At 48.9% G+C, this 22,664-nt stretch overlaps 1 protein-coding gene across 3 annotated transcripts; it reads right to left on the reverse strand.

Moving 5' to 3' along the window:
- Window positions 1–18: 18 nt before the first annotated feature.
- On the reverse strand, window positions 19–19,127 carry MISP3 (MISP family member 3). 3 transcript variants are annotated; one of them, XM_079959998.1, is made up of 4 exons: window positions 18,938–19,127; window positions 14,385–16,896; window positions 9,039–9,103; window positions 19–243 (listed from the first exon to the last, which is right to left on the reverse strand). In XM_079959998.1, the coding sequence occupies exons 1-4, from the start codon at window positions 19,055–19,057 to the stop codon at window positions 148–150; spliced, it is 2,793 nt and encodes a 930-aa protein (XP_079816124.1). In that variant the 5' UTR covers window positions 19,058–19,127; the 3' UTR covers window positions 19–147. The 3 variants fall into 3 exon arrangements, with proteins under 3 accessions (XP_079816124.1, XP_079816123.1, XP_079816125.1); XM_079959997.1 differs by having other exon boundaries at window positions 9,021–9,103; window positions 18,938–19,126; XM_079959999.1 differs by lacking the exon at window positions 18,938–19,127 and adding an exon at window positions 18,586–18,718 and having other exon boundaries at window positions 9,021–9,103.
- Window positions 19,128–22,664: the final 3,537 nt, after the last annotated feature.

The raw sequence follows: 22,664 nt of genomic DNA on the forward strand, positions 1-22,664 counted from the left end.
AAAGAATACACGGCCGGCTCCAGAGGTGCACTCGACATGCACACCGTGAGTTATGTTTTGTGCAAGTTTGGGGGAGGCACAGGGGGGGCCCTTGTGTCTTTTGCACTGGAGACACGACCCAGTGGCTTTTCTTGCTGAGGCAGCCCCCTAATCTTCACTGTCCTGGTTGCCAACAGCTCCCGACTCCCAGCGCTGGATTAAGGCACTCCTCTGTCGGCGGAGGATTCGAGGGCTTCTCTCCGGCTGTGGGGTTAAATGAGGGGAGAGAGAAAGTGGGGAAAGTGAGCAAGAGTCCACAGAAAGTGAGGAAACATGCAGGCTGAAGGCTGGGGCAGAGAGCTTTCTCTGCTTAGTGATAAAGGACTTGAGGCTCTGGGTGGGTGCAGCTGTTTCTGAACAGAAAAGACTGAAGACCCCATTTCTCTGCAAAGAAACAGTTATTGCTTCAGTAGGAAAACTGTTTTGCCCCATGCCCTGTGGGCAGTTCCACGGAGCCCAATTATTACACTCAAGGACTGAGGGAGCAGAGCCCCACACCTAAAACAATTCTTAATTCACCCACCCCATTCTTCTGCTGAAATTTAAAACTTCTTCATGCATTTGGTGGAGGAGTTTGGAATTGATATCCCACTTTATCACTACCCGAAGGAGTCTCAAAGCGGCTAACATTCTCCTTTTCCCTTCCTCCCCCACAACAAACACTCTGTGAGGTGAGTGGGGCTGAGAGACTTCAGAGAAGTGTGACTGGCCCAAGGTCACCCAGCAGCTGCATATGGAGGAGCAGGGAATCGAACCCGCTTCACCAGATTACGGGCCCACCGCTCTTAACCACTACACCACACTGGCTCTCCCTTTAAAAAAGAAAGAAAAAGCACTCACAAGTCACAATTAGCAAGCTAAATTTTAAGATGTAATACGTTGTGGTTTGTGCTAGGACGAATTCGCATGCATGCTGCAATTCTACACATGCTCCCTTTGAAGTAAGTAGGGTTTACTCCCTACGACTTGAGTTTAGGATTGCAGCCTGATTGATGTCTAAAACATTTCAGTGCCTGATGCTGAAAATCATAATGGTATCAGGCATCTCGTTTATTAAAATCGGAGTGAAAGCTGCAATGCTTTCTCATGAGATGAAAGGCATGCCGAATCATATAATGAAGTTTTCGCACGTTGTTGGTAAATATATTGAATTCAGATATGTTTGCTCTCAAACGAACTGCCCAAGGTAGGGGTTGCTATGGGAAGAGGTAGAGATAAATGCGAACTGGCAATCCCAGTCCTGTTCAGTGCCTGCCTTGATGTTACAGCTTCTCAGCCTTTTGGCTAAGTTCAAGTGTATATTAGCAGCAGCTGTAGGCAAAAGGTAAAGCACGGACCCATCTTGTTTCTGATGAACCTGATTCCTGCTGACTGTTAGGGTTCTTGCAAAGAACACTGGACTATTTATTTCTTTATTTAAATTTCTATACTGCCCTTCATCTGAGGATCACAGGCCAGTTTGCAATATAAAAACACAAAAACACGTAACAAAGGGCTCATCTACATTTTGGTTTGTCTCATGCTTTCTAGGCATGGGTTAAAGCAGTTTTCTCTCCCCCCCACCCCCCACTTTCCTCTAAGAAACCCACTCTTTAGCGCTAAATTGGAACAAACAGCAATCCGCAGAAAACCCAATTGCTGTTTGTTCTGATTTGCAGTGGGGAAAATGGAGGTGTGGATAAGCCCATAGCAACAAACAAAAACAATACCCGCCCCCCAGGATTAGGGAGGCTCTGATCTGCTCCTGCAAGTTACTTCTGATAACTTGGGTTTGCTCAGAATCCCTTAACCTAACCCACATGATTAGTGTGAAGGGCCAGAGCTCAGTGATAGAGTTTCTGCCTTGCACAAATAAGGTTCCTGGTTCAATCCCTTGCCTGGGATGCTGAACGAGATGGACCAATGGCCTGACTCAGTACAAAGCAGCTTCTTCCGCCTCTACTATCAAGAGATCCTGAGTCTGCATTCTTGCTTTGGGTCTTTGAAACACGAAGGGACCTTTTTGGTGCAGAGGTGGAAAACTGAAGCTGCACCCACTTTCACTAAAGGCTTACCCATGCTTCCTCTTGTTCCTCTTTAGTGCTCAATTGGCAAGCGGGTTTTCCACAAATTGCCATTTGTTCCAGTTTAAAGCTAAAGAGCAGACTTTCCCTGGGAAAGGAGCTGGGCAAAGGAGAAACCGCTCAGACCTGTGCCTAGAAAGTAAAAAACTACTGAGACCTGTGCTTTTTAGGCACAGGCCAAGGGGAAGTGTGGCTGAGCACTAACTTTGTAGCAAGGTAAATCTTCTGTTATCCCAGGGACCATCAGGCTTCCATTGAGGCCCCAGCACCCTCTCTCCTATTGCAGATACCCCTCCTGGGGACGGGGGTGCTTCTCCTTACAGCTAAGCAAAAGGGATACAGGGCAGGAAAAAGGGGTGAATGTGCAAAGGCAAAACTAGGATCCCTGGCACCCATGGCAAGGAGCTGTATTGGTAAGGTAAAGGTAAAGGGACCCTTGACCATTAGGTCCAGTTGTGACCGACTCTGGGGTTGCGGCACTCATCTTGCTTTATTTGCCAAGGGACAGCTTCCGGGTCATGTGGCCAGCATGACTAAGCCGCTTCTGGCGAACCAGAGCAGCGCACGGAAACGCCGTTTACCTTCCCGCTGGAGCGGTGCCTATTTATCTACTTTCACTTTTATCTACTTGCACTTTGACGTGCTTTCTAACTGCTAGGTTGGCAGGAGCAGGGACTGAGCAACGGGAGCTCACCCCGTCACAGGGATTCAAACCGCCGACCTTCTGATCGGCAAGTCCTAGGCTCTGTGGTTTAACCCACAGCGCCACCCGCGTCCCTGCTGTATTGGTGCCCCTCCCCCCAAAAAATCTGAGAAGCAGGCAAGGTTATCTAGACAGGAGAAGTGCACCTCCTTTGGGCTGGATGGGGCACCAATGCTGCTCTCTTCCTGGAAGCTGCTCCAAGGACCCCTTTCTCTCCCCTGCTGGAAAGCTTGGCAGATTCTTTCTGCAGACAAAGCAGGTGGAGTGCTGAGCTGGGGAATGGGGGGGGGCACTTCAGGTGTCACAGGAGGAGTTCAGCACCTGAGAGGAGGTGATTTTTACGCCCCCTCCTCTCCTGTGGGTGTGGAAGGGGTCTTGCTGGCAGGCACTGTGCAGAAGGCCCCTCAGGCCCTTTTCAAGATGATGATGATGATGATGATGATGATGATGATGATGATTTATTTATTTATTTATTTATTTATACATACTCCGCCCATCTGGCTGGGTTTCCCCAGCCACTCTGGGCGGCTTCCAACAAAACACTAAAATACAATAACCTATTAATACAATAACCTATTAGATGGGACCTTCAGCTTTCAGAAACAAAACAGCCTGGCTTTTACCATATCAAGAAGCAGGCAAACGATACAAAGTTTTATTGCCTCCTGTCCTGCCAGCATTTTGCAGCCACGTGAAATGAGGAATGGCAGGCTCAGCCCTGCTATGCTCAGTGGGCTTGCCAACCCCTATTTATCAGCAGCAAAGGAAACAAAATTTTAATGCATTACAATGAACCTATTGAAGTGTGTGCTTGTCTTGTGTGTGTTTTATGAAATCGAGAAATGCAAAGGAAAGATAACCAAGACTTGTTTCCACTGGATATTTGTGTGTGCGTGCCATTAAAGCACAACACAAATCGAGGGGACCTGGCCAATGGAGCACACCCCCCCCCCAGTTTTTCTCTGCAAGCCTAGTTGAAACAGGAAGGAGTTGCTCTTTTGCAGTTCCTGGGGGCTCATCCATACTTCCCTTTGCCTCCTTGCTTTCTGCCAGGAAAACCCATAGTTTGGTGCTGAATTGGAACAAATGGCAACTGAGTTTTCTGCAGATTGCTGTTTGTTCCGATTTAGCATTAAAGAGTGGGTTTTCCCAGGGAAAACGGCTGGGCATGCTTTCTAGGCATGGGGCAAGCAGAATTGTGGACATGTTAATTAGAGAGAGTCAAGCACTGCTAGGATCCTCACACACACACCCCGCCTGCCCTGTGCACCGAAATAATGCTTGAATTGTTCGTGGAATTGTAGGGAGTCTTTAATAAAATCCAAACCCCTCTCTCATTTTTAACCAAATCATGCCCCTGTAGCCTTCTGAAAACAGTGTGGGGGAGAGCTTCTATCATTTCCCCTCTTTAGAACATCTGCCTGGCCCCATTTCATTGCGCTACCTTTTGATGAACGCCTATCAAACTAATGATCTGTCAAGTATTGTGCCTTCCACATTCAGAAACTAATTTGAGAGTCTGTCCTTTGCAAGCAGACACACACATTTTCTGCTCAGAGCCAAACGAGACAATGGACTTATCCACATTTGCCTTTCCTCAGCTCTTTCCAGTCACGGTCCACACTTTAAAATTCCATGTCCGAGTGCCCTTTTCTTTGCTGTGGAGCTTTCCCCGTGAAAACCTGCTCTTTAAAGCTCAATCGGAGCAAACAGCAATCTGCAGAAAACCCGGACTGATGCTTGCTCCGACTGAGCACTAAAGAGCAGGTTCTCACAGAAAAGCCTCGGGGTAAGAAGAAAACACTTGGACACAGAGCTTTGAAGTGTGGACCTGTGCCTGGGGAAAAGGGGCAAATGGTAAGTGTGGATAAGCCCAATGTATCAGCTTGGCATCTGCCAAGGCCCTGGATCCCTCCAAAGGTTTACTACTTCTTCTTTTTTATTATTTAAAAAAAGCGTTTTGGGAGCTTTGGAGAGTTTTGTTTGTTTGTTGTCTGCACTGCTTGGGTTTTTTTGGAGGGAGTGGGCATGTAAATACTTTGCCTGTTGTTTGTTTCGGGGGGGGGGTATTCCTGAATCTTGCTATTTGTCTTCTGCAAAATGGATGTTTTGTGGGGCTCATGAACATTTCAGGGGTTTCCAAATGCGCCCCCAGGCCCAAAAAGGTTGGGGACCCCTGCACTTATGTACATACCTGTGCCTCTAAGTGCAGGATTTCTCCCTACCAATTCCAGATCATAAGATGGAGGTACAGAGGGTTTAGCCTTGTGCTGTAATCTTGGTCCTGATCTGGATCCCACTTCTCATGCCCAGATGATGCTGGGCAGAGGGACTCTTGATTGCTTCAATGAGAACTCTTTTCTTAAACAAACTGAGGACACAACAGGGGTGGGGAAGGGATAAAGTCCCCTTTCCTCTTATCACACTAGCATCTGCATCCAGATTAGGCTCCTTTATCCAAATGGTATAAAACAAAGCAAAACCCTGCACTTAAGGGGCCAGACATGTAGGCATGGGCATAGCCAGGGGGGCAGGAAGGGGCAGTTGCCCTCCCAAAATCAATAAAAATCAATAAAAATACATGTTCTGCCCACCCCCACAAAAGACCTGCTCCCCTAACAAAAATCCTGGCTACGACCATGCATGTAGGCAAGAGTATAGCCAGGATTTATGGGGGGCGGGGGCAGAACAGAGTTATCTGTGACGCAATTGCTCAGTTAGTTAAGCATTTTTATTTATTTACTTTATTTAGGGGGGGCAGGTGCTCCTCCCTGCCTATGCCCATGCATGTAGACTGTGTGCACATTACCGATTTAAAACACAGCAGGGTCATTCTTTTTCTCAATGCAGATTGAAGCTGGTTTGTGGGTTGGGGGGGGGGGAGACACATCAAAATGTAGTATTTCCTAACAACAGCAGGATAGATATAGCTTGTAGCTAATGTTGTGTGTACACAGATTCTCAAACGAGCAGTAAGAGTGCACTTGATGAAGAATAAACAGTGTGTACACTGCCATAGCTAACATATTACCTCTCCTTACCTCTCTCGCCCTGACCTAGCCACTGTGATCCACCCGACGGTCACCTCCAGACTGGATTATTGTAACTCGCTCTACGTGGGGCTGCCCTTGAGACTTACCCAGAAACTCCAGCGGGTGCAGAATGCCACAGCGAGACTCCTTACGGGGTCCTCGCTGCGAGATCACATTCATCCGGTGCTATACCAGCTGCACTGACTCCCGGTGGAGTACAGGATCAGGTTTAAGGTGCTGGTTTTAACCTTCAAAGCCCTATACGGCCTAGGACCCTCGTACCTACGGGACCGCCTCTCCTGGTACGCCCCATAGAGGAACTTACGGTCTTCAAATAAAAACATCTTGAAGGTCCCAGGCCACAGAGAGGTTAGGCTGGCCTCAACTAGAGCCAGGGCTTTTTCGGCTGCGGCTCCAACCTGGTGGAACGCTCTGTCACAAGAGACAAGGGCCCTGCAGGACTTGACATCTTTCCACACGGCCTGCAAGACAGAGCTATTCCACCAGGCCTTTGGTCAGGGAGCAGCCTGGCTCCCTCCTTTGGCAATCTTTACAAAACTTTAGTTTATGGTTGCCATCAATTTTGATTTTAATTAATTTTTATAATGTTTTTATAATGTTGCACTGTTTTAGTGTTGTTAGCCGCCCTGAGCCTGGCTTCGGCTGGGGAGGGCGGGATATAAATAATTTATTATTATTATTATTATTATTATTATTATTATTATTATTATTATTATTATTATATTGTCTAGCTTGGCTCTTAGTTCAGTGGAATTTATTCCCAGTTCCATTTGCTCTGCATCCAGGGCTTGAGAAGCAGCGTACATACCATGTAAGTCACAATCCATACCCGCCCTGCGTCTATCCTGTTGTTTCTTAGGAAACACTGCATTTTGATGCGCTTTCTGCAAAACCAGCTTCAATCCCAATTGAGAAAAAGAACGACCTAGATGCATTTTAAGCCGGTAATGTATTATGCAGCCTGAAGAGCGTGTATAAGATTGCAGTCTGAGTTACAGCAGTTGCTAACCACAAGTTACTAGCGGCAAATAATGAATGAATAGGATTCTAGCCCTTGCTGTTATGTAAAAATAATGTATATAGTTTTGTCGACGAGCACCTGCTTTCCAGAGCAGCATAAGCAAAAAGATTTGAAGGAATCTTGAAGGAATTTGCCACTGAAATGTTAACAGCAAGGGAGAGGAAAAAAAAGGGCATGGGGTATCCAACAGTGGAGTGTGTGTGTGTGTGTGTGTGTCTGTCGCTCAGAGATAACAGCACATGGTTTGCATACTGAAAGTTCAGCTCCTCCACCCCAGGGCTGATTGAGGCTTTGGTTGGTCTAAAACTCTGGAGAGTCCAATATGGATGACATGCATATTTATGGTATGATAAAGTAAAAGTGCATAAAGGATTCCTGAATCACACAATAAGAAAATCAATTTATGAGGTGTGGAACAGATATAAAAACTTATTGGAATGTAAAACTCCTTGGTGGCTCTCTCCAATTGAAGCAACAGCAGTAAAAAAGTTAAATGTGAAAGGAGAGTGGGCCACGTATAAAGATTTGTCGACAGAGGTAGGAAGTCAGTTAAAATTAAAAACATTTGAAGAAATAAAATAATTATTGACGGATTGGTTGCAATACCACCAGGCAAATGAGGTGTTTAAGGAAGAGAAAAAGAAAAATGGTTTTGATACAGTAAGATCTAGATTGGAGATAGATTTATTGGATAATATTGGAAAATATTATTGAAAATGTACAAATTACTTTTGGAGTGGCATACTAAAGATGAAGCAGTTAAAGGGGTGATGATACAATGGGCTAAAGATTTTGGATATAATATTCAGTTAGAATCGTGGGAAAGGCTGTGGAATGAAGGTATTAATTTTACTGCATGCAGTGCACTTAAAGAAAATGTGATGAAAATGATGTATAGATTGTATTTAACACCATCAAAACTTGCAAAAATGTATTAAGACAAGATCTAATGAGCGTTGGAAATGCAAAGAAAAGGAAGGTATCTTCTACCGTAAGTGGTGGACTTGTAAAGAGGTAAAGGCTTTCTGGGAAATGATATATAATGAGTTAAAGAAAATGTTTAAAAACACTTTTGTTAAAAAACCAGAAGCCTTTTTACTGGGTATAGTAGGCGAAGAGATACCAAGAAAAGAAAAAAGACAAAAGACTGCTCATGTATGGAAAAACAGTGGCAAGAACCCTTTTAGCCCAAAAATGGAAACAACAAGAAGTACCAACGAAGGAAGAGTGGCAGATGAAACTGAAGGACTTAGCAGAACTGGCGAAGCTGACAGGAAAAATCTGAAACCAGCGCGATCGAGTATTCCAAAAGGACTAGAGTAAATTTATACAATATTTGAAAGATCATTGTAAGCAATTAAGAACACTAGTAGGGTTATTTGAAGACTTGTAATGAGAAATTTCTTACCTTTCTATATTTATTTAAAATATGAGGTATTTTGTAATGAGTTACCGTATTTTTCAGTCTTTAAGACGGAATGTATAAGACTATTTTGGGGGACTCATATTTAAGAAAATGGGGGGAGATGGCCCCATGTATAAGATGCCTCCTAGTTTTTGACATTAGTTTTTAGGGGAAAAAACCTAGTCTTATACATAGAAAAATACGGTACATTAGAATTGGAAAATATATAAAATGCTGTGTAAACAAGCTTAGTTTTGAAAGCCAAGAAGCGGGAGGGAAGGAAGTCAACAGGCTCTAAAGAGCAAAAGAAGTAAAGTGGATAATAACGATGTGATTATATATGTTTAAATGGAAAATTAATAAAAAATATTTGGTCGGAGAGCAAGTGTGGATCCAGTCAGGTCAGCAGCCGTGTGGCCGTTGTTATAATAAGGCCGGCCATTTGAACATGGACTGCATGTTTGCAATCATGATGTGAACTAATATCAGACCAATATCTGCCCGCTGGTACCTTGAGGCATATGTGGTAGTTGCTTTTCCTGCTTACGCTTCAAGTGAGATTGAGAGTTGCGCATCGCAGGATATTTTTACTCCAACTCCTTCCTTGTAAGATGGCCGCTCTCTACCACAGGTGTCTTGTTGGCCCACAGAGGCAGCTGGTGCTGCTTTCTGAGGACAGCTACAGGCCGCCAGTCATAGCTGTGTGATAAGGGCACTGCTCCCCTGCGCTTGTTACCTGATGGAGGCCATTCACCTGAGAGGTCTCCGGAGGGCTTGGAGGGGGCCAGGTGACGTCCAGCTTCTTGCAGGAAGGTCTCTCTGAGAAGGAGACAGAGACAAAGGACAGGTCTCAACAGTGACACAGGGCTAATGGTCAGTGATAAGAGTGCTTCTGGCCACCTGCATTTCCCAAAGTGCAATTTTCTCAACAGGGACTGACCCACCCACATCAATGGCCTTAGGGAAGGGTTTTCTTTCAGGCTCTGAAGATGGGGAACTGGAGAGAGAGAACATTCTTTCCACATCCCTGTCAGGAAAGCAGTTTCTCCCAGTTTCCGTTTTACAACCTTTGCGTCCCTCTCGTGACATTTCCTTGTCCCTGGTTGCACCTGCTGGTTTCCCTTTCAGTCTTGCCTCTGTTAAAATTCAACCAACCCTGTGTTTGCTACAGCAGCCTAGGAAAACTATTACCACCCGCTAGGTACACATTCCGGTTCTGTTGGCTGCCAGGTTCTCATGGTGCAGCTGGGACCCTAATTTGTTTATTTAATCTATCTATATCATTCTGTTTTCCCCAAGGAGCTCAAGGAAGTGTGCATACCACCAAACACCACCCCATTTCTCCTTAACCAGGAGCTCCTCTCTCTGCAACAGCCCCCTGCCCTGGGCAAAGAAAATCTTGGGTGGGGAACCTAGAAGACGCAGGGAGAGAGGGAGCAGCAGTTCTGCTGTGCAAACAGAAGTCATTGCACAAATAGAATGACACAGTAGGATGCAGTGACTGGCCTAGGGTCACCCCATCTGAGTGGGGATTTGAACTGACTCATAGTTCAATTGTGGGATGCGGGTGACGCTGTGGGTTAAACCACAGAGCCTAGGGCTTGCCGATCAGAAGGTCAGCAGTTCGAATCCCCACAACGAGGTGAGCTCCCGTTGCTCGGTCCCTGCTCCTGCCAACCTAGCAGTTCGAAAGCATGCCAGTGCAAGTAGATAAATAGGTACCGCTCCGGCGGGAAGGTAAACGGCGTTTCCGTGCGCTGCTCTGGTTTGCCAGAAGCGGTTTAGTCATGCTGGCCACATGACCCGGAAGCTGTATGCTGGCTCCCTTGGCCAATAAAGTGAGATGAGCGCCGCAACCCCAGAGTCGGCCACGACTGGACCTAATGGTCAGGGGTCCCTTTACCTTTACCTTTACATAGTCCAATGCTCCGATCATTAAGCTAAAAAGATAAAAGGTAAAGGACTCCTGGGTGGTTAAGTCCAGTCAAAGGCAGTTATGGGGTTGTGGTACTCATCTCACTTTCAGGCCGAGAGATCCGGCATTTGTCCACAGACAGCTTTCTGGGTCATATAGCCAGCATGACGAAACCACTTCTGGCACAACGGGACACCGTGATGGAAACCAGACCACATGGAAATGCCGTTTACCTTCCCGCTGCAGCAGTACCTATTTATCTACTTGCACTGGTGTGCTTTTGAACTGCTAGGTAGGCAGGAGCTGGGACAGAGCAATGGGAGTTCACCCCGTTGTGTGGATTCAAACTGCCAACCTTCTGATCAGCAAGCCCAAGAGGCTCAGTGGTTCAGACCACAGCGCCACCCACATCCCTCATTACAACACATTGGCTCAGGTGCTAAGCTTACAAGGAGGCAAGGAAATGGCTGTGTGTAATAACTTCTGTAGCTGCAGCTCACCCCACAAACCCTTAGCCAAGGGCCCGACTCATTTTGGGCCTTGGTGCAGAGGCTCCAGATAGTGTACCTTCCATGGCAATAAACGTCTCACAGTAAATAATAATAATAATAATAATAATAATAATAATAATAATAATAATAATATATTTATAGCCCACCCATCTGGCTGGGTTTCCCCAGCCACTCTGGGCGGCTCCCAACAAAACATTAAACAGAATGAAATTTCAAACATTAAAAACTTCCCTAAACAGGGCTGCCTTCAGATGTCTTCTAATGAAGTACATGGCAATGTTTTGTCCTTGAACAGTGCCACCAAAATCTGCTTCTTCAGGCAGGCTACCTTACCAGAAGAACTTGCCCTTCCAGGAAGGTTATTATATTCAAACACTGGGTGGCCTGGGGATGCAGATATGAAGAAGAATGGCACTGGAACATTTTCTCTGCCAGCCCTTTCCCACTCCATTGCCCCGCATATGTTTTGGACTACAACTCCCTTATGGCTGGGGCTGATGAGAGTTGAAGTCCAAAGCATCTGTGTGCAAAGGCAAGTGGGAAATATGGTCCAAAATCCAGACACAGAGTTCTGTGACACCTACATCCCTGTCTGTGATGACAACAGAGCACACGCTCAGTCTCTTTTTCTCTTCATTCAAGAACAGGTTGTGTCAGGCCTTAAGCAGCCTGAGTAGCAATCAGAGATGAGAAACTGGACGTCCTATGAGCCTGAAAGATTCAGGTTCCCCAATTGTGGTGGTTCCCCAATTGTGGCATGCTCTCCCCAGAGAGGCTCGCCTGGCGCCATCATTACATATTTTTAGATGCCAGGCAAAACCATTCCTCTTTATTCAGGCCTAAGGCTATTAAGTAATCTATGGCCTGTTAAAATGTGGAGGAGAGGACTGGTCTTACTATTATTTTACTATTAGGCTGTCTATCAGTCTGCTTTTTACAATATTTTTCTTATGTTTTTGTCACTGGTGTTTTGCAATGCATTTCTAATCTTGTACACCACCCTGAGATCTTTGGATAAAGGGTGGTATATAAATTGAATAAGTAAAAGTAAAAGTTAAAAAAGGGGAATTTTTTACTATCTGATTTGCATACAAACTCAAGGTTACCCAGTGATAGGGATTTGATTGGAAAGTTCCAGCACTTCAGTTTGTAAATCACGCCAGAGTTCAGGGCTGTAAGTGCGCCCAGATTCAATGGAAATGCTAAATGTTGTGTTAGATGCCACATTCCTTTGATTGTTGGGTCCTGCTGCTATGGAGCCAGGATGTGAGTCAGAAGGACTGTGCAGGTGTGATCTGAAAGGGTGGCGGTTTTCATGATCCCTTTGCATCTTAATGATTTTGCAAGCGAGAATGCTGGACTAAGGCAATTTTTGCCTGAGGTGGAGCTGCTGCAAGGTCTATGATGTGGTGGAGGACGGGGAGGGGGGGGTCAAGTTATTTTGGCACCTGAGGCAGAAAACACCACAAGTGCCTCTCCTCCTCCCTAGCAGTAAAAGTACAAGAACATTAAATAACAATTTCCCGCCTTCTCTTGATACTCAGTTTTAGTTGCCTGAGTCCGCTGCTTCACTCTGCCTAATGTTGGAGCTGGTCCTTGGAAGTGATATTTATTCCCTACAGCAGAGCTTTTCAAACTTTTCATGTTGGCAACACACTTTTCAGACATGCATCATTTTGCAACACAGTAATTCAGTTTTGTGGGACGCAGGTGGCGCTGTGGGTTAAAGCCTCAGCGCCTAAGGCTTGCCGATCGAAAGGTCGGCGGTTCGAATCCCTGCGGCGGGGTGCGCTCCCGCTGCTCGGTCCCAGCGCCTGCCAACCTAGCAGTTCGAAAGCACCTCTGGGTGCAAGTAGATAAATAGGGACCGCTTACCAGCGGGAAGGTAAACGGCGTTTCCGTGTGCGGCTCTGGCTCTGGCTCTGGCCAGAGCAGCTTCGTCACGCTGGCCACGTGACCCGGAAGTGTCTCTGGACAGCGCTGGCCCCTGGCCTCTTAAGTGAGATGGGCGCACAACCCCAGAGTCTGTCAAGACTGGCCCGTACGGGCAGGGGTACCTTTACCTTTACCTTTAATTCAGTTTTACTAGCAAACCAGAGCTTAAAATAACCCCTTTCCAGCCCCCAGAGGAGCGCGGGGGCGTGTTCACACGACACACCTGCACACTGCAGCCGACACACTAACATATCGCAATGCCGTTTGGAAAGCTCTGTCCTACAAAACAGGACTTTCGCGGGAGTTCTGTGGCAAGGCATGTTACTAGAAAACCAAGAACATCAGCTTTCAAAAGCAAATAGCAAGTTTCTAGACCATATGCTTCCCTCCAGAAATATTACTGTTCCAAGCAACAGCTTCTGTTGTTTACGCAAGCCCCGCATTTGTATGCATACAGCCTTCTTAGTTCACCTTTTGGCACCAGACAGGAAAAAGAAAACCCACCTTGCTTGTGAAAACTGATGCCACACAAGAAAGGAGCCAGTCTTTTAAGATCCCATAGCATTCTTTGCTTTTCTACAGAGCTACTCCTAAAATCACCGATTGTAAGAAGAGCTCTGGTGGACTTCACCAAAGGTCCACCTAATGGAACCGCCTGGTTCTGACAGTGGCCAGCAAGGTGTTTTTCTGAAGCCCACAAGCAGGGCATGAAAAGGTAATGATCCTGCTGCTTGTGGTCAAAATATTGAGCCTGCGAGGCCAAGCTTTGCATCCCCACTAAGCCATGCAGCTCACCTGGCGTCCTTCGGCCAGTCGCCATCTCTCAGCCTCACCTGCTTGTAAGGATAACATAGAATGGGGAGAACTCTGCCTTGGGCTCCTTGGCGGAACAGTTGGGTGCATATGCAGTAAATATGTAACTGAATACAAGAGGGGTCCCTTGGTCCCTTTTATGTCCATATTATTACCATTATATATTTATTCATACGCTGCTTTTCCCCCTGACAGGGACTCAGGATAGCCAAGTAGGAATTCTACATTCAGATTTGAATGCAATGCCAAATCTCAATGTAAGAATCCCACTTAGCTATCACAAGTACAGTGGTACCTTGGGTTACATATGCTTCAGGTTACATAGGCTTCAGGTTACAGACGCCGCTAACCCAGAAATATTACCTCGGGTTTAGAGCTTTGCTTCAGGATGAGAACAGAAATCGTGCTCTGGTGGTATGGTGGCAGCAGGAAGCCCCATTAGCTAAAGTGGTGCTTCAGGTTAAGAACAGTTCAGGTTAAGAACGGACCTCTGGAACAAATTAAGTACTTAACCTGAGGTACCACTGTACGTAAAAGTAACCAAGAGGCTTCCTCTAGCCCAGCGTTCTATTTCCAGCAATGGCTAGTAAGATGTCTCTGGGAAGTCCAGCAAGGAGGCCATTACAGCAACAGCCCTTCCCTGTGGTCTGAAATCTAACCTTGCAACTGGCGTTCTGCAGTGCGCTGCCTCTGAAACTGGAGGCTCCACTGAGCTTTCCTCTGTGTGTTTGCCTGTTTCATTCTAAGGCCAACTAATCCAACAGCTATGAATACATCTTATGGGAAACCGAGCCCATGAGTTAATTACGTGTTGTGCGAAGAAGCGCTTTCTTCTCCCAGTCCTGAACCAACGGCCCTTCAGTCCCAGCGGTTGACCCCCATTCTCCCTCTTCCCCACACTTGCTCCTCGCACCTTGCCCCTTACCTGGCTGGCTGGGGGTCTCCTCATCCTGAGCTGAGGCCTCTGCAGCCTGGCAGGGCAATGTTGAGCCGTACAGGTTATGCCTCTGCCTCTGCAGCTCCCGCTCTCGTTCCTGAGCTTCTTGGACCTCCTGCTCCAGCAGAGACTGGGGGCTTTTGGCACGCAAGCAGAAGAAGGGGTTGGCCGAGGCAGGGGTTCTCTCGGCCAGCGGCCGTTGGGCTCGCAGCAGAGCACCAGAGTCCACGATGACCATGTTGGCGGTGCTGTTGGCCTCCGCAAAGGAGAGACCCCTCGCCCCTTTGGGGCTGCTGCACAGCATCTTCCTGGGGGCCGGAGGTTCTGGGCTGGGGTGCTGTTCAAAAATCATCATCTTCTCCTGCATCTCTTGCGGGGTGCCACGATCGTAGGCCCCCCTGACCTTCCCCAGCTGGACCAGGTCCTCTTCACGTTGACATTCCCTCTGGATCTCCCTCTGCATTTGAACCCCGGCCCACTGGCGCTCCTTCTCCTTGGGCAGCATGGGGGGCCCCACGTTCTGGTTCAGGATAGGCCTGATACGCACCTCCACATACTCCTGAGTGCCCCAGGGGCTGGCCAGGCCCCTTTGCCGCCGCAGGTGCTCTTCCCGTTCCTGGTGGAGACGGATCTCTCGCTCGATCGGGGTCTCAGTGGCAGGGTGCAGGGCCTCCGTATGCTCCATGGCGTTTCCTGTCCAGTCCATGCCGCCAGTCCCAGAGGGCCTGCTGGGCGTGGATGTGGCACAGACCGGGTCTGCAGGGCTCACCAGGTCTTCTGCGCTGGCAGGGTCCCTGGCACCAAGTAGCGACTGGTCTCCAGGTTTCGGACTGGAAGTGTCGTGCTCCGAAACAGCAACAGGGCATGTGGTGCTGGCCAAATCTTGAGAGCCCGCTCTGTCCCTGGCCCCAAGTGGATCTTCAGCGCTAGCTAGCACCATGGTCCCAGCTTGGTCTTGGGGACCAGCTGGATCCCTTGTGCCAGTCGGGCTTTCCAAGCCAGGTGATTCTACGGCTGGATCTTTGGCACTGGCTAGGTCCTTTGTACTCTCCGGCACGCAGGTGGCTTCCCCAGGCCCAGCGCTGCTGGACGCCTCCTCTCCCTTCTCAGATTCCAGCGCAGCCTTGGCTCCAGCCTCACCCTGGGCTTGGCTGTCGTTGCCGGCTCCGCTCGATTCCTCAGCAGCCAGTCCTTCCCTCTCTTGCCTGCCACAGTCAGGAGCCAGGCCCCAGTGGGCAGGTCCAGAGGAGTCACCGGTTGCCACAGGAGATTGCCTTGGCGCTGCCTGGAGGGGAGTGTCGCCATCTGCGCCTGCTGCCCTCTGCTGGCAATAGGTGCCAACATCTGGCTGAGAGTCTATCAATGCCAGTGAAAGTCCGGCTTGGGTGCGTTCAGCATCTTGGGCATCCTGCTTCTCCGTTGTTTGAGAGTGATCCGCCGAGCCCTCCCCAAATAACTGCCCATTCAGGTTACCCAGATATTCCTCGGCAGCTTGGGACTGATCACCCAGCTCCCTGGGCGTGCTTTCCTCCTTGCCAGCCTCTACCGTTTCCGAGCAGACTGGTTTTACCTCTTGATCAACGCTGGCAGTGTCAAAGGTCTCCTGATGCTCAGCACAGGGAGCGGAGCTGGGATGGTGGCTGGGAAAGACCAAAGAATCTCCCTCCCATGACTGCTTTGGGGAATTGGTCCCCGGAAGCGAGATGCTGGGTGGCTTGGAGGATGCAGCGGTGGCATGTTCAGGTTCCTCTAGAGATTCTGAAGCAGGATCCTGGCTGTGACTACCCACAATGCCACTCTCCTCCCATACGTCCAGTTGATTTGAGGTGCTGGTGGAGTTCTGTTGCTCCGTAGAAACACCTGAGGTCTCCACACAATGAAGAAGAGTTCCTTTTTCTTCTTGGCCATGCTCCAACTGTTTCAAGGAGTCAGTGGGCCCAGCTCCGTTCTTCTCATGGCAGTGATTCAGACCGGCCTCCTCCTCTTGCGCCAGCTGTTCCAAGGTCCCAGTAGGACACTGGACACCCAGCATCTTGTCACGACACACAGATTGGCTGCCATGTCCCCCTTGGGCCAACAGGCTTGCAGCATCCTCAGCATTCAGTTGCTCTGGGGAGGGACTTGGCTTCTTGTCCTGGTGAGCGGAATAGCCGTCATCCTGCCCTTGGTCTGCTGACGTGGAGACCTCTGCCATTTCAGTCCCCCCTGGAGGCGTGACTGGAGATGGGGGGCCCCTCTCAAAATGGTTGCCCTCCTGTCCTGAGGTGGACGGTTCCTGCAGCACATTGTCTTTGGCAAGGGAACCAGTGGCAACATCGAGCGAGGGGACCAAGGAGTCTTCGGGTGGGGTGGCTATGGGGACATTTTCAGCCATAGTCCCACTTTCCACCATGTCCCCGAATACATTCACCCCGGAGTTCTCCTGGTCTCTGTGGCACAACCCAGCAGCTGGGGGAGGCAGTGGCAGAGTTTCGGTGCTCATCCAGGCCAGGGTGTGGCTCTTTTTTTTGGAAAAAATAAAACAGAACAGAAACCTTGAACAAAAGCATACATCTCTTTTGTGCCGGTTCCCACTACACCCATGGCCCGATCTCAAGAAACATTGAGGTGATGGCTCCCCCTCCTGGCAATGGAGTCAAAGGGTGCCAAGGGACGCTGGAGTTGGGTATCTCTGCAGCTTCCTTTCCTCCTCCTCCTCCTTACCTGCTAACCCATGGGTAGGCAACCTAAGGCCCGGGGGCCGGATCCGGCCCAATCGCCTTCTAAATCCGGCCCACAGATGGTCCAGGAATCAACGTGTTTTTACATGAGTAGAATGTGTGCTTTTATTTAAAATGCATTATTTGTGGGGCATAGGAATTTGTTCATTTCCCCCGCAAAAATATAGTCCGGCCCTCCACAAGGTCTGAGGGACAGTGGACCGGCCCCCTGCTGAAAAAGTTTGCTGACCCCTGTGCTAACCCCTGAGCCAGTGGAGAAGGGGGTTAGCACAGGGCCAAATATTTTCTGCACTCTTCTATGCCCTTCCCTGGCTCCTTCCCTCGCACCTGGGGCTCATCCACACTTCCTTTCATACCATGTTTTTAGGCACAAGTGCAGGATTTCCAGATCCATGTCCAAGCAGGAAAACCCACGTTTGACCACTGAATTGAAGCAAATGGCAGTCAGGTTTCCCAAGGATTGCCATTTGCTCTGATTCAGAGGTAAAATGCAGCGGTTTCCCAGTGAAAATGCCAGGATGAAAGAAACCTGCTCGGACACGGACCTGAAAATCCTGGCTGGAGGAAAAAAAAACCCCTCCTGATTTTTATATAGGTGATCTGAAACGCAGTCCAGGGGGCAACCAAGCACCTATTTGTTCCCTACTTAGTGCTTCTGGTAGCAGGGAATTTGATTCCTTCTCCAACGGTTGGCAGGAATAACTACCTTTTCCAATAGGCAAAAATTGGGAGCCCTGTATAGCCATGAAGGATATTAACATGCAGCTTCCAGAGACCTTCCCAAACCCTTCCCCTGCTGTTCTGGGATGGATATTATATGAGCAAGCAGGATCACACCCTGAAATGCTTTGTACAACGATCTGCCTTGGAGTGGGGGTAGTGCATTCATGAAAAGCAAAGCAGGAGCTATATTCCAGGAAGATGAAAGGGGAAGGGATTTATTTATCCCACCCCTGCGAAGGAAAAAATTATTTCAGTCCAATAATGACCAGGGCTCAATCTTGGGACATTGCAGCCCTTGCTACTCCAGAGTCTGACCGTATGAGTCCCTAATCCAGGGGTCAGCAAACTTCTTCAGCAGGGGGCCGGTCCACTGTCCCTCAGACCTTGTGGGGGGCCGGACTATATTTTGGGGGAAAACATGAACAAATTCCTATGCCCCACAAATAACCCAGAGAGGCATTTTAAATAAAAGGACACATTCTACTTATGTAAAAACACGCTGATTCCTGGACTGTCCGCGGGCCGGATTTAGAAGGCGATTGGGCCGCATCCGGCCCCTGGGCCTTAGTTTGCCTACCCATGCCCTAATCAGCCCCCACCCCCATCTCTTTCCACTCTCTTCTCATGACCCAGTGGATTAACTAATTGTTTACCGCCTGCCTAAGGATTGCTCTATCCATTATCCTCTTCCAACCTGCAGAGTGATGCCCGCACTCTGTATCTCAGAGGCATAGGGCTTCTCTTACCTGCCACTGACACACGCTCTCCAGATTCTGCCTGGCCGGAGTCCTGGACCCCTGGTAGTCTGTCCCAGCAGGAGGTGCTTTCCCTGGGCTTTATGCTCAGCCACTGAGCCAATTACACGCCCCAAGCTAATCTGCGGGGAGGACACAGCCCTGCCGCACAATTGCAAAAAGAGTTGCCAAGAAAATGCACAGCCCTGGGGCCACTCCTCCCCGAAATATGCACAACAAAGCACAGGCAGTTGTGCAATGGCATAGAATATTAACCACATGCAAGGGACATTCTTGGGAACAGAGAGATTCATGCAGGAATCTCAGCCTATTGGTGGCTATTAGAAAGGAAAGCTGAACAAACCTTCACGCACTGTGGCAGGATATAATTTTTTCTTTCCAGATGCTGTATTGACAGGGAAGGTTCATGCCCTTGTTTTGGGGTTTTCGGAAGGCATCCGTACAGCTCCTGTGCCACTTGCATGCCTAGCCAGGACCTTGACCCGATCCGCCAAAGCAGCCCCTGTGTTTTTCTGTTCTTCCCTGCAATGGAGTTCCTGCCCAACGCTCTCCAATAATAATAATAATAAATTTTATTTATACCCCGCCCTCCCCAGCCAAGACTGGGCTCAGGGCGGCTAACAACCAATAATAAAAACAAGTTGAATGAATACAACTTAAAAACAAGATTAAAATACAACATTAAAACATTAAAATGCAGCCTCATCACAGGACGAGAAAGGAAAAAAGAAAGAGAGGGAGGGAATCAAACTGACTCCAAGCTGAAGGCCAGGTGGAACAACTCTGTCTTACAGGCCCTGCAGAAAGAAATCAGATCCTGCAGGGCCCTGGTCTCATAAGGCAGAGCGTTCCATCAGGCCGGAGCCAGGGTTGAAAAGGCCCTGGCTCTGGTTGAAGCTAATCTGACTTCCTTAGGGCCCAGGACCACTAGGGTGTTGCTATTTATGGACCTTAAGGTCCTCCGTGGGGCATACCGGGAGAGGGGGTCCCGTAGGTACGAGGGTCCTAGGCCGTGAAGGGCTTTAAAGGTCAAAACCAGCACCTTAAATCTGACCCTGTACTCCACCGGGAGCCAGTGCAGCTGGAAAAGCACTGGGTGAATATGCTCCCATGGCAGAGACTCCGTGAGGAGCCTCGCTGCAGCATTATGCACCCACTGGAGTTTCTGGGACAGCTTCAAGGGCAGCCCCACATGGAGTGAATTACAGTAGTCAAGCCTGGAGGCGACCGTCGCATGGATCACTGTGGCCAGGTCGGGGCAGGAAAGGTAAGGGACCACCTGCATTCTGCATGAGTTGTGGAGCTGGGGAGAATCAAGCTTTCTTCACCATCAGAATTTCTGACCCCCTTCCTGTAGAGACTCCAGGGAAGTGGGGGGACATCGGAACTCCCTCAGGCAGGTCTTCCTTTTGCCAGGCTAGTAACACCCCCTGCCTCTGATATACACTAACATTCTTGCCCCATATATTCACGGCAGAGACAGAATTCCTGCTCCCTGCTCAGAACATTCCTTGCATTATTTTTGGGTGGAAAAGCATCATACATATAAATCAGGATCAGGAACGGTAGGCCTTTTAATACTTGTAAACCACATTTATCAACAAGCAGTCACAGAACTTGGTGGGCCTATTAAGGGTTTCTGGTTGTCCACTGTGTGAAAACAGAATGCTGGACTAAGGTAAGGTAAAAAAGGTAAAGGACCCCTGGATGGTCAGGTCCAGTCAAAGGCGACTATGGGGTTGTGGTGCTCATCTCGCTTTCAGGCCGAGGGAGCCGGCGTTTGTCCACAGACAGCTTTCCAGGTCATGTGACCAGCATGACTAAAACGTTTCTGGCACAACAGAACATCATGACAGAAGCCAGAGTGCACAGAAACGCCATTTACCTTCCTGTCGCAGTGATACCTATTTATCTACTTGCACTAGTGTGCTTTCGAACTGCTAGGTCGGCAGAAGCTGGGATAGAGCAATGGGAGCTCACCCCATCGCGGGGCTTTGAACCGCTGACCTTCTGATTGACGAGTCCAAGAGCCTCAGTGGTTTAGACCACAGCACCACCCACGTCTAGTGCTGGACTAGAAAGGTGATGATCTGATCTGGCTGGGCTCTTCTCATCAACAGCAGTTCACATTTCAGCTTCTGTGAGATATACAAGCATTCCCCCACCCCCCAATTATGCAGGGTTTTTGTTCTGGGCCCCCAAGCGCGTAAGTGAAATCGTGTAAATTGGGGAGCATCCTCTAAAAAACCTCTAAATACCTTCCTGTTTTTGCTGAACTACCGATTAGATGCCAATGAATGCCTAGCTGTTGTTTGTGGATGGAAGACCTGAGCCTTGTAGCTCCTAAAAGTTCTTTCCTTCCCAGCTCCTGGTCCAAGAGTCCCATTGACCCCAACATCACGCAGGTGTCAAGCAGGTGAACCAAAGGCTGACCCGCCATGAGGCTTATTGCCTTACACAGAGGGAGAGGGGTCTCTCCCAACTTGCATTGTCTGCTACGCTTTCATCAGCAGGAGTTTCCCAGTGTGAGACCTGACCCTTCAACAGTTCCTTTGCTGCCACTTGATAAAATGCAAATCGAGAGAACAAATAGTGTCTATGCTCCTGGCTTAAGGAAGTTGCAGCATGGAATTTTAGGCAAGGCTCTAAGAAAAATTGAATTTGGAGTGGGGAAATAGTTGGCTAAAAAGCAAGGGGAGGGCTGTATGATTTTCTGGCTTTCGGGGGGGTGGGGGTGGGCTATGCTGTAATGCACTGGCCATCTCATCCTTCCCAGGGAGGATTCCAAGGGGAGATTAAAGAAGGACAGGAATAAAAGCAGAGCTTTTAGGGTTGAACTTTTGCCATTGTGCTCCCAAGCTGCCCCAGCACATGATCTAAGGCAGGGGTCAGCAAACTTTTTCAGCAGGGGGCCGGTCCACTGTCACTCAGATCTTGTGGGGGGCTGGATTATATTTTGAAGGTGGGGGGGGGGGAGAACGAATTCCTATGCCCCACAAATAACCCAGAGATGCATTTTAAATAAAAGCACACATTCTACTCATGTAAAAACACGCTGATTCCCGGACCGTCTGCAGGCCGGATTCAGAAGGCAATTGGGCCTTATCCGGCCCCCAGGCCTTAGTTTGCCTACCCATGATGCAATCAGTGCAGGTAATGCTGACTTAGCAGTCAACTTCCCCCCTTTTTAAAGGCTAATTCCCTTATTCCGAATAGGATTCCTCGCAAGAAAAGGGGAAAGTTGACAGCTATGAATGCTGAGCAGCATTGCAATGGCAGGCCTTGCCCCCCCCCCTCTCTCTCTCACACACACACACACACAGAGTCATACCTTGGAATTCAAACTGAATCCATTCCAGAAGTCTGTTCGACTTCCAAAACGTTTGGAAACCAAAGCGCAGCTTCTGACTGGCTGCAGGAAGCTCCTGTAGCCAATCAGAAGCTGCAGAAGCCCCTTCGGATGTTCGGCTTCCAAAAATAGTTTGCAAACCGGCCCCCAGGCCTTAGGTTGCCTACCCCTGATCTAAGGGCTGCACCCCGGCATCTTGTTTGGTACAGCCACGTGTTCTGCAGTGCTGCTGCGCCCACCCCCAGTCACAGGCTACGCCACCCCTGAAAAGACTGCAGCTGTGTGCCATGAGACCGGCAGGAGGATGGGGGGTTGGGGGGGCGGAGAAAGAGAGAGAGCCAGCTCAAGTTCTGTTGTTTGATGGGATTAGAGGACGCTCAAGGACTTGAATAACTGCAATCAGGCTGAGAGGCTTTGCACAACCACCCTTCCCTGCCCAGCACAGACTGGATCCACTCCCTGCCCCCCCCCCCCGCCCCCGCGTGCAGGTTGGAGGCAGGCAGGCAGGCCTGGTACACCGAGGTACCAAGCTCAGTGCTGCTCCTTCGTGGGATCTGAGAGTCACAAAGTCACCCCGTGCCTGGCGACGTTATGATTATCCAGGCTGGAACTGGGGAAATCCAGATTCCAGAGCCTCTGGCGATTGGTAGGAGGAAATGTTCCTTCAAAAGTGTTTCACGTCACCCAGGAGAGATTGGGATCAGTTCTGTGAATGGAAGGG

This window comes from Podarcis cretensis (assembly GCF_951804945.1).
Source record: "Podarcis cretensis genome assembly, chromosome: 17".
Lineage (NCBI taxonomy): Eukaryota > Metazoa > Chordata > Lepidosauria > Squamata > Lacertidae > Podarcis > Podarcis cretensis.

What these genes read in the sequence shown, in the direction of transcription:
- MISP3 (XM_079959997.1), bottom strand. Translation starts at nt 19,057, where the DNA reads ATGCAAGTGGCACAGGAGCTGTACGGATGCCTTCCGAAAACCCCAAAA. An exon ending in TCCTGCCACAGTGCGTGAAG is followed by an intron (nt 16,897 to 18,937) that starts GTTTGTTCAGCT and finishes TCCAAAAAAAAG; the next exon opens with AGCCACACCCTGGCCTGGAT. An exon ending in GGAGACCCCCAGCCAGCCAG is followed by an intron (nt 9,104 to 14,384) that starts GTAAGGGGCAAG and finishes TCTCCTTCTCAG; the next exon opens with AGAGACCTTCCTGCAAGAAG.